General features: G+C 37.9%; 1 protein-coding gene across 4 annotated transcripts in view; it reads right to left on the minus strand.

Annotated features, from left to right (window-relative positions):
• Positions 1-1,153: 1,153 nt before the first annotated feature.
• Positions 1,154-13,380, minus strand: part of LOC104230919 (uncharacterized) — a 42,090-nt gene continuing 29,863 nt past the window's right edge. For 3 of the 4 annotated variants that reach the window (XM_070170933.1, XM_070170931.1, XM_070170932.1), the window contains 4 exons: positions 12,157-12,362; positions 11,299-11,450; positions 2,262-2,526; positions 1,154-1,808 (listed from right to left, as the gene is read on the minus strand). In XM_070170933.1, the coding sequence (XP_070027034.1) occupies positions 1,545-1,808; positions 2,262-2,526; positions 11,299-11,450; positions 12,157-12,362 (887 nt within the window). In that variant the 3' untranslated portion in view covers positions 1,154-1,544. The remainder of the gene's footprint in view (positions 1,809-2,261; positions 2,527-11,298; positions 11,451-12,156; positions 12,363-13,380) is intronic. The other variant, XM_070170934.1, reaches the window with a different exon arrangement.

A 13,380-nucleotide genomic window follows, 5' to 3' on the forward strand; every position in this document is an offset into this window, starting at 1 on the left:
TCAATAAAATTGTCCATGATTATTCCAAATCAATGAAAATTATCAACCAAAATTAGTATCATTAAGTAGCCAAACACATAAATTATTACACAGAACTTGTTAGAAAAAGAACATGCTAAGAAATCAAAATAACAAATTACTTGAAGAGATATAGATAGACCTTTAACCACCCAATGCCAAATTCCTTCCTTTTTCAATCATCTTTTACCAAAATAAGAACGTCCAATGAAAAACAATTAAAAATAAATATCTTACCTTAATGTTTGTTGGTTTGGATGACAAAATTTCTAACTCATTATGCAATTCTCCTAACAACTTGTACCATCAATATCCAAAAAAAAAAAAAAGACAAATAATATAATAAAATAAAAAACAATTAACCGATAGTTGCTCATTAGGAGATGCACGTGTGACACTATGGGTCTTTCTAAAACCTGTTGGAAAAATTTAACAGAGAAGTGCAATGATTGATGGAAACTTGCCATGGGGGTTCTCATTTTTAAAGAGAAAGAAATTAAATGGTGCAACTGTTGGGAAGATTTAGAGCGAAGTTCAAGCGCAATAGGGGACGCTTCAGACAGTCGCGTGTAGCAGTTTATTTTTAGGGTTTAAAAAAAAATATTTAATAAGAGAAGGGTAATTTTGTAATTTGACTTTTAACTTAAGAGCTTCATGCTTTTAATATTTTGCAGATTGTAGATATATTTAACTTTTGACTTTAGGGCTTCTCACTTTTAATATAGTATATATAAAATTGTGAATATAATTTGTGGATCTGGTTCGATTTTTTCTTCGCTTTGCTTTTTTATCAAATCAAACCAAATAAAAAACTGTCAGCTTTCAAAAATTCATATTCAAACCAAAGCCAAACCCAAAAAAAAATATTTAGCCGTTTGAATCGATTTTCGGTCTGGGTCAATTTTTAACCAAACCGTGAACACCACCATTATACATACTTGAATTTCCCAACTAGAGGTAAATTTAGATGAGAGCACCTTGTGAGATTGAGAATTTGAAACAAAAACTGCTGCGGGGTTTAACTAATGTTGCTGTCTTTTGAAAATGATGAGGAAATGTTGTTCTGACTTGCTTAGATTGCTGCGATTTTAGTGAATGTGGAGTATTACTTGCAAGAGTTTTGATCTTTCAGCAGTTTAATACTAATGCCACCAAAGTTGTAAAACTATGGTTATTCTTTTCACTGCTGTGATGACACTGCTCAATAGACTGGTTGAAAAAAGCATACAACAAAATCTAACTGTTATACCTGGTGTGCTAAGCGATTATTATACAGACTGTACAAGAGAATCAAGGGAATCACTATATACAAAATAATTATGACAAATGAGCTGACTACTGGAAATTTGCCAGCAGCAACAGTCACTCTCTCCAGCACATTCCACTGCTTTGGCTGCTAATGGATGTCATGATAATCAATGAATCCTTTATTCCGGTCCTGCATGGGGATACACATCGAAATAAGACTGAAAGAGGATCATGTCGTGGACTCCTAGTTGTTCCTTAACAGCACAATTTTTGTAAATTCAGCAGTTCTCTGGTGGCTCTTGACAAGATGTCCGTTCATTAAGCCTCCTCTCAGCAGCTATAGCAGCAGCAACAGAAGGTGGCAAATGCGTCAAGCTCCCAGTTGCCTTATCATCAGTGGAAGGTGCCACCCTGAATAAGGATTCAACATCTCTTAGTGTCAAAACGGGCTGATCTTGATTCTTTCTGTTGCCACTAACAAGTGAACCGAGATTCCTGCTCTTATTCAACTTATATAAGCTCTCCTCAACTGTGTCTTTCACCTATTATTTTATTATAGAAACCAACAAAAAAAGAGAGTTATGAATAATCCCCTCTGCAGGATACTATGTAGCAAAAATAGGTTGATAAAAGTATAACAAAGAATCCCTGGAAGCATCCAGTGCACAGATAAATATAGGTCATCTCACCAACACAAGCTTTAAATTCATATCAAAAGACCGAAATAGGTCTCCATCCAAAGTCACTTCAGCAGTTTTAAGTTTCATTAACTTTTTGCATATGAATGGAGGTGACACATTCATTCAAGATTCATGTTGTTAGTAGGAGATTTAGGTTATATTTAAAATGACAGACAGCTCAACTGGAAAACAACGCAAGTACAAGTTTTAGGTCAGTCATCATACCACGAATTTTAGACACAAAACTGTTTCCATACAGAGTTAGATTCAGACTCCCAACTCAATATTAACGAAGGTTAGAATAGAGAGACATACTATAAAACGATGAACAAGAGTCTTATGTGCCTGCCCAATTCGATGCACCCTGCCAATGGCTTGTGCTTCTGCTGCAGGATTCAGCAGTGGTTCAACAAGTATAACATGCTGGGCTTCCAGAAGATTGAGGCCATTGGCTCCATGTTGGATTAGGAGCAACAACACTTGAATGGATCTGGTTTCTGGGTGCCCCGCATGTCTTTTGCCAGTTTCTTTGACATTGCTGTTAAGGCCTCTGAACTGGCTGATGGCAACATGTGCTTTCCTGTGGACTCAGTACTATAAGTTCAAAATTTGAAACTGATGATTCATGGCAAATTCTGAAACATGCAACAGGAAATGTTAAACCATAAAACCAAGATCTGCTTCCTTCACGGATTTTTGGAATGAACTAAGAATGTGGCGACTTCGTTCCAACTATTAGTTTTCATATGATGCCCAACACTGCTTAAAATCATAATAGTTTCATAAGTAAGATACAATTCCTGAGCTGATCCAGACTATGTCATCGATTATTGATATTTGGCATATTTATCTATGTTTTAGTATCAATTATTTTCCACTTTAATGTCCTCAGATTGTTTTAGCTGTTAAAAATACCTGATTTGGCTTAAATATTGATTTAATGATTAGAAAGCCAACAAGGTAAAAGGAGGCAATTAGGGAGATTTGCACCCCAACGATGTGGCGTAGTGGTCAATGAAGTGGGTCAGAACCAGAAGGTCTCACGTTCAAATCCCAACGGAGGCAAAAGCACTAGGTGATTTCTTTCCATTTGTCCAAGCCTTGGTGGACAGAGTTACCTGGTACCTGTTGTTGGTGGGAGGTGGAAGGTATCCCATAGAATTAGCCGAGGCACGCGCAAGCTGGTCCGGACATCACAATTATTTATTTTTTTTAAAAAAGAAGGAAGATTTTTGGATTGAATTTGAAGATTTGAAGAAACTGAATAAGTCCCGGGGGGTATGGCGCGCATGCGAAAATTCTAGGCTTATACTCTGAGGGCTTGTTTTGTCCACACATAAATTTTAGCACACAAATGCTTCCTAGCCTATTTTCAGCCGCATCTCGACATGGAAGACAAGAGATCACCATTGTTGAAACAAGATCAGCTTGGAAAAGCCTCAAGTCCATTCTAACTGAAGATCTAAAGGGTTTTTCATGAACTTTTCTTATTTTCTTCTTCTATGGATTCTCTCTTGTTATCTAACTTTGGGTTTTTGAGTAGAATGATATTGGCTCGTGTCCTTATTCCTTTATCTAGAGTTTGATGGAACCTTTTATTGGGTGAACTATTTGGCTGCTTCTTGATAAATAGGCCTGAATCTGTTTTTATTTGTTTCAACAATGAATTTCTTGTGTTTGATTGAAGAGCTCTCAATTGAATGTGCCCTAGATTCTTGACCAAAACTTGGGAAAGGAATTTCAAGATTGGTGTTAGTTGAACAATAACATTTCAGATTAATTAAGGTATTAATTAGTTTGATCTAAAGACTATAATTAGGAACAATTCAATCTTATTGTGATCTTTTGTGAGCTGGCTTACAGGAATCCTTGAATTAACTTGGGAGAGTAATTTGAGGAAATTGTTGCGCTAGTAATTGGGAAGTTCTAGCGATAATCTAGTGACTCACGATCAGTAAAAATAATCAGACGAGATCCATAGAGAAGTGGTTGCTATTTCATTCCAATAACTGGGGAATTCATGATCCTAGGCCTTTTATTAATTGACTTCTACTCCACATATTTTTAATAGTAGTAAATCTTTAATCATAATTAAAAAAACATTAGTTGGTAATCGTTCAACTTAGTTTACTCAATAATTAAACCAGCTAAAACTAGTCCTGAGCTCTCTGTGGGATCGATCCTGGACTTAAAAGCCAGGTTATATTTGTAAAGACTATAGATCATCTCATTAAGGGTAAAATGAGAATTTTAAAGTCAAATTGTTTCTAGCTATATAAAGGATCATTCCTTTTAGGACAGGATAAAAAAGAAAGTGCATCACATAAATTGGACAGAAGGAGTAGGAGTATGCAGAAGCAGAAGCAGAAGAGCAAGAGTGGATTAATGCTAGTTCTGGGCCATCTTCATCATCAAAGTTGAGAAGACAGTCTGAAGGTTTAGCTGATTTACTACATCAAGTATGTGGAAAAACCACACTTCCGCAATGTGAGTTGTTTGGTACAAATTGGATATTTTAGCATGACCGTTCCCAGATTCTCACAAGAGTTATTTATTATATAGTAGAAACTTGCTCTTTGATACATTAACTCAAGTATGGAACATTAAAGATGGTCCCTTAGGATGAAAAAGGATGAATCAGGTTCCTAGTTTTTGCTTAGATCATATTTAGAGAAGGAACTTGATCCTTATAAAATTTATAGTATCTTCTGTCCGGGGAATTGGAAGTAACGAGCAAAATTGATTTCCACAGGCAATATCCTCTTATGGACTGGAAGGAAGACTCAAAACCTTAATACAACAGGTTGGAATTGGATAGCCAAAGATCATAGAGGACTTTCAGGCAAGAGAGTGGACTTATAGTTTGGCTTGTATACCATATGAAAGAATATAATCTTCCAACCAACATTTTAAACAATGATTGATTAGCCTAAGACCATTATGCTACATATTTCTCTAATAATCAATTATATTATTTCACATGTATAGGACTGTAAAGATCAGGATACAACCTGGAGAGGTTCCACGAGATAGGAGAACTTTTTGCATAGGAATTTATTTATGCAAGATACGATAATCATTACCAGTTTAGAGTTTCACGGCTAGATCCTATGCTGAAGTAAAGGCATGTCATCCTCAAAGATACGTGCTGTTATCATAAACATTTTTTTTTTTGAATTGGTAACTATTGTATATATTAAAAACATCAGTACATAGGTTGCACTGAAAACCAAATTTACATGAAGAGAATTAGTAGATGTTCTAATTCGAGACCTAGCAAAATCCTAGTATGTCTATGATTGTCAATGTATCTTCTATGTAAATCTGTTTGCACCAAAAACAAAAAAGAAGAATACAATTGAGTTTGATCTTCTGCACTGGATTGCTTCTATCTTCAAAACATCTCGCGTTTCTTTCCCTCCAAACTGTCCACCAGATACAAGCCGGGACAGTCCTCCATCTATCTCTACTAGTTGCTTCAGCTCCAACTTCTTCCCAGCTATAAAGGACATATTTAAGCCTGTATGGCATTGACCATGAAATACCCTCAAGACTAATAAAGATTTTCCATAGTTGGTCTGTAATCTTGCAATGTAGAAACAAATGTGTGACAGTTTCAGCATTTTCCCCGCACAGAAAACATCTTGAGCACAGAGAAATTCCCCTTTTATGAGATTATCCTGGGTTAATACCGCCTCCTTTGCTAGTAGCCAAGTGAAGCAAGCTACCTTGTATGGAATCTTTGTTTTCCATATATGTTTCCAAGGCCATGGGTCCACCTGTTGATTATTATGATTCAAAATCTTATATGCATCCTTCACCCGGTAAACCCCTCTGTTGTGCCTCTTCCACCAAAGTGAATCAAAACCTTCCTGTAATCCTTTAAATGCTTCCAACTCTTTGTAAAGGTCAGCTAATCTTGTTATCTCCCAGTCATTCAACTGTCTTCTTAGAGCGATTTCCCATCCTTGATGACTCCTCATATCAGCTACTGTCTTATGCTGGTTTTGTGCTAAACCAAACATATCGGGGTATCTTTCCTTTAAGCTTCCGTTTCCTAACCAGTTATCATTCCAGAATGATGTGTTCCTTCCGTTGTTCACTCTTATGGAGGAGTGATTCTTCATTATAGGCCAAAGTTCTCTGATGGATTTCCACACACTTACTCCATATGATGTTCTGACTTTTTTTGACACCCAGTTATTTTCCTCACCATACTTTGCTTTGATCACTTTGCCCCATAAAGATTGGGGTTCTTGAGAGTACTTCCATAACCATTTCATTCTAAGAGCCTTGCTATGATTCTTCAAATTCCTTATTCCTAAACCACCTTGTTTTTTATCCATTGTGAGTGTCTTCCATTTAACTAAATGGAAGACCTTTTTCTCCTTATTACCTTGCCAAAGGAATGATCTTCGGAGTTTGTCCAATCTCTGTAAAATGCCTGCTGGAATTGGGAACAAAGACATCATATAAGTAGGAAGTGAGTCTAATACTGAGTTGATTAGAACTAGCTTGCCCCCCAATGATAGGTATTGTGATTTCCATCTTGACAGCTTCTTCTCACACTTTTCTATGACTGAATTCCAGATTTCTTTTGATTTGGATCTTGCACCAAGAGGCATCCCAAGGTAAACAGTTGGTAGGGACCCAACTTCTCCTCCCAATATCTGTGTCAGTTGCTCCATGTTGTTAACTTCATTAATGGGAAAAATATTGCTCTTTCTCCAGTTGACGTGTAATCCTGAGACTCTCTCAAATAAGACCAAAATGATTCTTAGGAATCTAAGTTGGTCCTTTTCGGCATCACAGAAGACTAGAGTATCATCAGCATATTGGAGATGTGTGATCTCTAGATTGTTTGCCCCACTCCTGTTTACCTCAAAACCTTTAACCCATCCACTGACTTTACCCGTTTTGATCATGTTGTTCAATCCTTCCATGGCTATAATGAATAGAAAGGGAGATAAAGGATCACCTTGTCTTAGACCTCTGTGTGAATGGAAAAAACCTTTAGGAGATCCATTTATGAGAATGGAGAATTTTACAGTAGATATGCAAAATTTCATCCATCTATTCCATTTCTGCCCAAAACCCATTAGTTCTAACATTCTGAGTAGGAAGCTCCAATTTACATGATCATAGGCCTTCTCAATATCTAATTTGCATAAGATTTCAGGTTCTTTCTTTTTTATTCTTGAATCCACAGCTTCGTTGGCAATCAACACTGCATCTATTATTTGTCTTCCTTTGATGAAAGTCATTTGTTGAGCATCGACAATTTTCCCTACCACCCTCTTAAGTCTTTCGGTTAAGACTTTTGAGAGCAATTTGTAGAAGCTCCCTATCAGACTGATCGGTCTGAAATCTCTCAATTCTTTCGCACCTGTCTTCTTTGGAATCAAAGCTATATATGTTGCATTGAAGCTTTTCTCAAACATCTCCTGAGAATGGAAGTTGTTGAAGGCCGCCATGATGTCTTCCTTCAAAATGTCCCAACACTTTCTGAAAAAACCCATTGTGTATCCATCCGGACCTGGGGCCTTGTCACCTGCACACATCTTCAGACAGGTCAAAACTTCTTATTCCTCAAAGTTACTCTGTAAAAACTACCTTTTTGATTCAGAAATTCTTGAGCTATTTTCGAAATTGACCGTTGGTCTCCACTCTTCAGGTTCTTTGTATAACTCCTTGTAGAATTCAGTTATCTCAATCTGTATTCTGTCTGGATCCTCGACTACTTCATGTCGAATCATTAGTTGATCAATGTTGTTGTTTCTCTTGTGTGCATTTGCAGTGCGATGGAAAAATTTTGTATTCCTGTCCCCTTCTTTGAGCAACAGAGCTCTTGATTTTTGTCTCCATACAATTTCTTCATTCTTGAGTTGTTCCTCAATCTCCATTAGAGTAGCTGCTTTCCTCACTGATTCCTCCTCTGTCAACGCTCTTAGTTGTTGTGTTGTCTCAAAATCTACTAGTTGACTTAGCAATTTTGATTTTTGCAGTCCCAAATTACCTTCATAAACTCTGCTCCATTCTTTTAGCTTGCCCTTGAGAGCTTTTAACTTGCAAGCTAAAATGTAATCTGGTCTTCCTGAGAATTCAAAAGATGTCCACCAGTCTCTAATTCTGTCATCAAAACCTTCCACATTCAGCCACCAATTTTCAAACTTAAAGTATGATTTAGCTTGTTCCCACGCACCACAGTATAGAGCCACAGGTGAATGGTCCGAAATCAACCTTTGTTGGATAGTTTGCTTGATGTTTCTGAAGCTTTCATCCCATTCTTCTGAAATGAGAAATCTATCAATTCTTGAAGCGGTTGTATGATTGTCCCCTTTGAACCAAGTATAGTAGCCTCCTTCAAGTCGTAGATCTATCAACTCCATATGTTCTATGAAATCCGAGAATTCCACCATCGCTTTGGACCTCCTTGAACATTCCCGTTTTTCAGAAGGGTACCTTGTAACGTTAAAATCGCCACAAACCGCCCAAGGACCTTCCATCAATCCCCTCACTGCACCAATTTCTCTCCATACTATTTTCCTTTCTATTCTACAATTTGGGGCATACACTCCTGTTATGTGACATTGAAAATTCTGTAAAAGAGCCTCGAACTTGCAAGTCAAAGTGTATGCACCAGTCTGTAACACCTCCCCTTTCCATACTCTGCAATCCCATAATAACAAAATCCCCCCTCTCGTGCCGCTAGCTTCTAATCTTGCATACCTCACCCATCTACCACCTCATATTTGACTGATTTTTCCTTGATATCCCTCTCCACTTTTGTCTCTTGCATGCATATAATGTCTGCGCTCCAGTTCTGCACTTGACTTTTTATGATCTCTCTTTTCTTCTTGTCATTTAATCCCCTTACATTCCAGGAAATTACTTTGATCTTCATATTGAAATGATTGATAGATCTCTTCCCTACTCCTTTTCCCGTCACTCTTGAATTTGACATCAAACGAAGTTAAACCTTTTAATTCCAGTGATCCTTTGAATCTTTGTTTCTTCACCTCCAAACTCTGTCTCCACCCTTCTAACCTGTCTGCAACTGTCAATTTGCATTAACAACTCCAATGCTTCTTCTTCATGGCCTTGAAAATCTACTCCAAACATTTTCCCCAATTTGATCATATTTTGATGGACCCATAGTGTTGCATCCATGTCTTTATCTATTAATGGATTGTGTTGCTGAACTGCTATAGGATTCACCTCCTCGATTTCCCAATCTTGGATAGAGAGCTAAAGTGCTTTAGTTGTTCCAAAGCACTTCCAACTTGATCTTCTCCCATATTTGTGTTTATGCTCTGCTCCCCTGCCTTTTGTTCCAGTCTTGCTATCTCTGCTCCACCTTCTGGCTGACTGCAACTGTTAAGTGTTGCCTTTGGCATACTTTCAAGGTTTTCATTGGGGATTGGATCCCCTGGAGTGGACTCTTTTGCCCCCAGGTAAGAAGGTCCTCCCATTTTCTCAATACAAGGCTTCAGCCTAATATCATCAGAAAACTCACACGAGAGATCATTAAAAATGACTTGTGCAGCCAAGTCGGAGTCATAGGATTTCAGCTCGTTGTTTGTCACTTTACTGCTCTGATTCATCAAACTCGAACCTTGTGTAAGTTGCACACTTGCCTTTCCTTTATCAGTGTTTTGCAATATGGTGCACCCCACTTGATTGTTCAAATATCTCTCTATTTCAAAACATTGTTCGTTTTCTTGCATCTTCAGCTCATATCTTGTCCGTCTTTCAGCCCAGATTGGGATGAAAAATTTGATACTGTCTCTTTCAATCCCAACCTCATTGGGAGTCTTTCTGCCATCACCAACAATTTTAATTTTTGCCCACTTAAGATGATTTTGAGATCAGTTTCTTCTTCAGTAGCTATCCATCCCCCACAGAGATCTCCTATTTCTTTGAAGATCTTTTGTGACCATAGATGTAAAGGAATCCCCATGGCTCTAATCCAGCATGTTTCCTCGATTTGTGAGTTTGGAATGCATCCAGCAGTATGACTCCACCATTCCAGATGAAGCTTGAACTTTTTCCAACTCCATTCTCCTTGCATAATCTGCTCCGCCATGAATCTGTTTGGAAATTCAAAAAGAAACATGTTGTCTGTCATTTCATACATGTTTACTCCATATGCTTTGTTCCATGACGCACTAGCCCATCGCCTTATGTCTGCTAAAGTGGGTCTCTCATTGATTTCTTTCCCAAAAAACCCGACAATGCGTCTTTTTAGTAAACCAGAATCCTCGCTACCTGTCGGTTCCACAACAGAGATATCTCCATTGTTTATGCTGACCTTTGCCTCTCGAAGGGTATTGGATTGTCATTTACTCTCCTTGATTGCTTTGACATAAGGGTAGTTGTCCACAGTGATTCTAGGTGGGGCTATGGGATTCATTTTGGGGGTCTGATGTATGAATCTTTCTATCTTAGCCGCTATGTCTTTCCAACCTGCACTCAAAGCTAACTCTGGAATTATAATAACAGACCTCCCTTTTCCCTTCAGTGACAGAATGCTCATGTATCTTCCATGAACGTTGAATTTCCTGGTACAGAAATGTTCTGTCATATGTTCCTTGTACTTCCATCGCTTCACTAAATTCATTTGATCTGTCGAAGCTTCTTTAAGTACAAAACAAATCCATTCCATTACCTTTCTGCCCATGGATGAACGTCTCATCATGCTGCGACTTCTCTCCACCCATTCGAACCATACCTCTTTGTTGGAATTCCATCTGGTGATGTTAAAAGATTTGAATCCTGCGTTAAAATAAATCCGGTTGTCTCCCATATTGTACAACCCAGCTGTTCAGGTTATGGAAATTATAAGGAGTATTTGATGGTCATCACAGTTGAGCTGTTGAGGTAAAAGAAACTGAAATTTGGGCTAAAACAGAGGTTTCCCACTCCTGGAAAAATAAAAGTCGTCGGAAATCTAAAAAAATTGTACCGATCTGGTCGGAATTAGCAGTACAGGAAGCTGTCCAAAAAAAAATTTTGAAAAGCTGCCGGAAATTGGCTCACGCGCCCGGCGCGTGGTGACTAGGTCGCCGGAAAGTGCCGCGCGTGGCGGCGCGTGGAGGCTGCTTCGTCGGAAAAATTTCAGTGGAGTGGTCGGAATTTCGAGGGCTGTCTACTGGTGTTCATGGAAAGCTAAAAATTCTTGTACTCAGGCTCCTCGGGGAGTGTGCCTGAGAGCTTGTAATGCAGGAAAATATGAATCAATCACATGGTTGCTCATATCAGGAAGAATAAGTGTTCGCTTTTGTTCCAAGGAAAGCATATACTTTTGAACTTCAAAAGAACCAAACAAGAATGACTACAAGCAAATTATTACCTTCCTCCTTTCATCCGCACAAAAGTTATGTTGTTAGCTGCAAACGCATGCTCTAACACATCAAGCACGTCATTCCAACTGCTAAAGACTAGAACCTTTGCTGCTAGGTTCGAGGAAGTGATCCATAAAATTCTCCTGGTGACAGCTTCAATCTAGAATACAACTTCCATCAATTAATTGAAAATGCACAACAACTAAAGGAAGTACCTCTTCTACTGTTTAAAATATAATGAGGCATAAATTGTACTAGTATAACTTACTGGGAATACTGTATCTGCTTCCAAGGTCAAAAAAAAAAAAAATTGTTGTTACATACATAATTTCCCGCTGCCACTAAACGAATGACTCAGTTCCATATTCGGTTCAAGTGCAGTTTGGTTGAGGCATTATGTATTAAAAGTAAAGCTAATCAAAACTGCGACAATATGCAATGATTTGACATATTTTACTCAAAACAAGTTAGTTGGCTCTCCGTCTACCAAGCACTTGTTTTTGTCCCAAGATACTTGATACAATTTCTTAAATAGCAGAATCTCACCCTCCTCCCCCCCACCCCCACCCACACACACACAACATCTAATCTGATGTATATTATACTAATCTACATTATTTAATTTGAAAACTAATTTTCCTTCTTTAGTCTTCACATTTCAAATCATTATCTTAATCACTTGTTTATCAAATTTTATAAAATAAATTATACGAATATTTTACTCCTAATTTTTGCAATATTAAGACTAAGTCATCTAATATGGGGGAGAAGGGAGTAGATGAAACAATATTGGGGCAGAAGTTGTTAGGAAATTACAGTTAAATGATAAATATAATTCGAATCCTGAGGATGAAAGTAAGGAGTACCTTTGTGCTATATGAACCTCGGACATTTACAGATGCTTCAGAATTTTCAGAGACAATAGAAGAAGATGGATAAGACTTATTCTGACTGTCATCAGCATAAGCAATATTCCTGCAGTCAGTATGCTGTCTACAAGTTGGGCACATTAACCAGTTAACTTGAGGCTTCCCATGGAGGGCTAATCTTTTCTCTGTCATTGCAAACAGACCTGAAATGCAACCATCAAAGTTAAAGCATAGTATCCACCCTTAGCATTCCTTGCATAACAAATGAATGTTATAGCTTTTTATTGAGTTAAAGCTACATGGATATGCAGGTTTTGCAACTCTCTACGACCCAAAAGAAAAAATAGATTGCCAAAGCTGTGGTTAACTCAGACGTTGTCTGTAGGGAAATCAGAAGGTTATCCTCTCTTTTCTTTCCTGCAACCCTCAAAGCCCCTCTATTTGAGGGGCACCCAAAATAAAAACAGAAAAGCACATTAGGATAAAACAGATAGTAGGAACAAAATTACTTCACACGAATGTGAAGTACAAAAAATGAGCAGATAAGATTGGCATATCAACTGTAAAATTAGGTTGTCAGATTACATATAGTCACACGAGTAAATAAACATAGACTTGTGATAGCGTCTCACATCTAAAGCATGTAAATGTGTATTATATAAAGTATCTATATTCCTAAGCATAAGACACTTCATGTGTCCTCCCAATCTCCTCTTATATCGCACATGATATCAGAATTCTTATAAGAAAAAAACTAATTCTTTTATTGTCATTAGTTCCCTCTCCTCCAAAGTCAGCGCGATGGCGCATTAGCTTCAGCTCAGTAGCATGTCCCGGAGAAAACTTTCTTCCAGCGTCTCACTCCATTTGTGATAGTTGACCTTTCTTGAGTACTGTAAATCATAGAGACTTCCACAGAACTCAAAATCCTCTTACAAGCAGAACTGCAGAACCAAAAAGTTGCATTCTTTGTTGGTTTCATGCAAACTAAAGAATCTAGTGCCTCACATGCTTACCAGTCTCATAGTTCCCTAAGGTTGACTAAAGTTCCAAGTTGACCAATATGAATTGCAATAAACTCGGACGAGACTTGGGTGACCGAAACCTATTTCAACAATGTTCTGGAGACTGCTTTAGATAACAGTCACCTACAATCTCTTGGAATCAGTGCAAACCTAACGAAGAGCAAAACAAAATGGAAGAAAAAGATTGACACGGACG

This window comes from Nicotiana sylvestris, chromosome 3 (assembly GCF_000393655.2).
Source record: "Nicotiana sylvestris chromosome 3, ASM39365v2, whole genome shotgun sequence".
In the NCBI taxonomy this organism is placed as follows: Eukaryota; Viridiplantae; Streptophyta; class Magnoliopsida; order Solanales; family Solanaceae; genus Nicotiana; species Nicotiana sylvestris.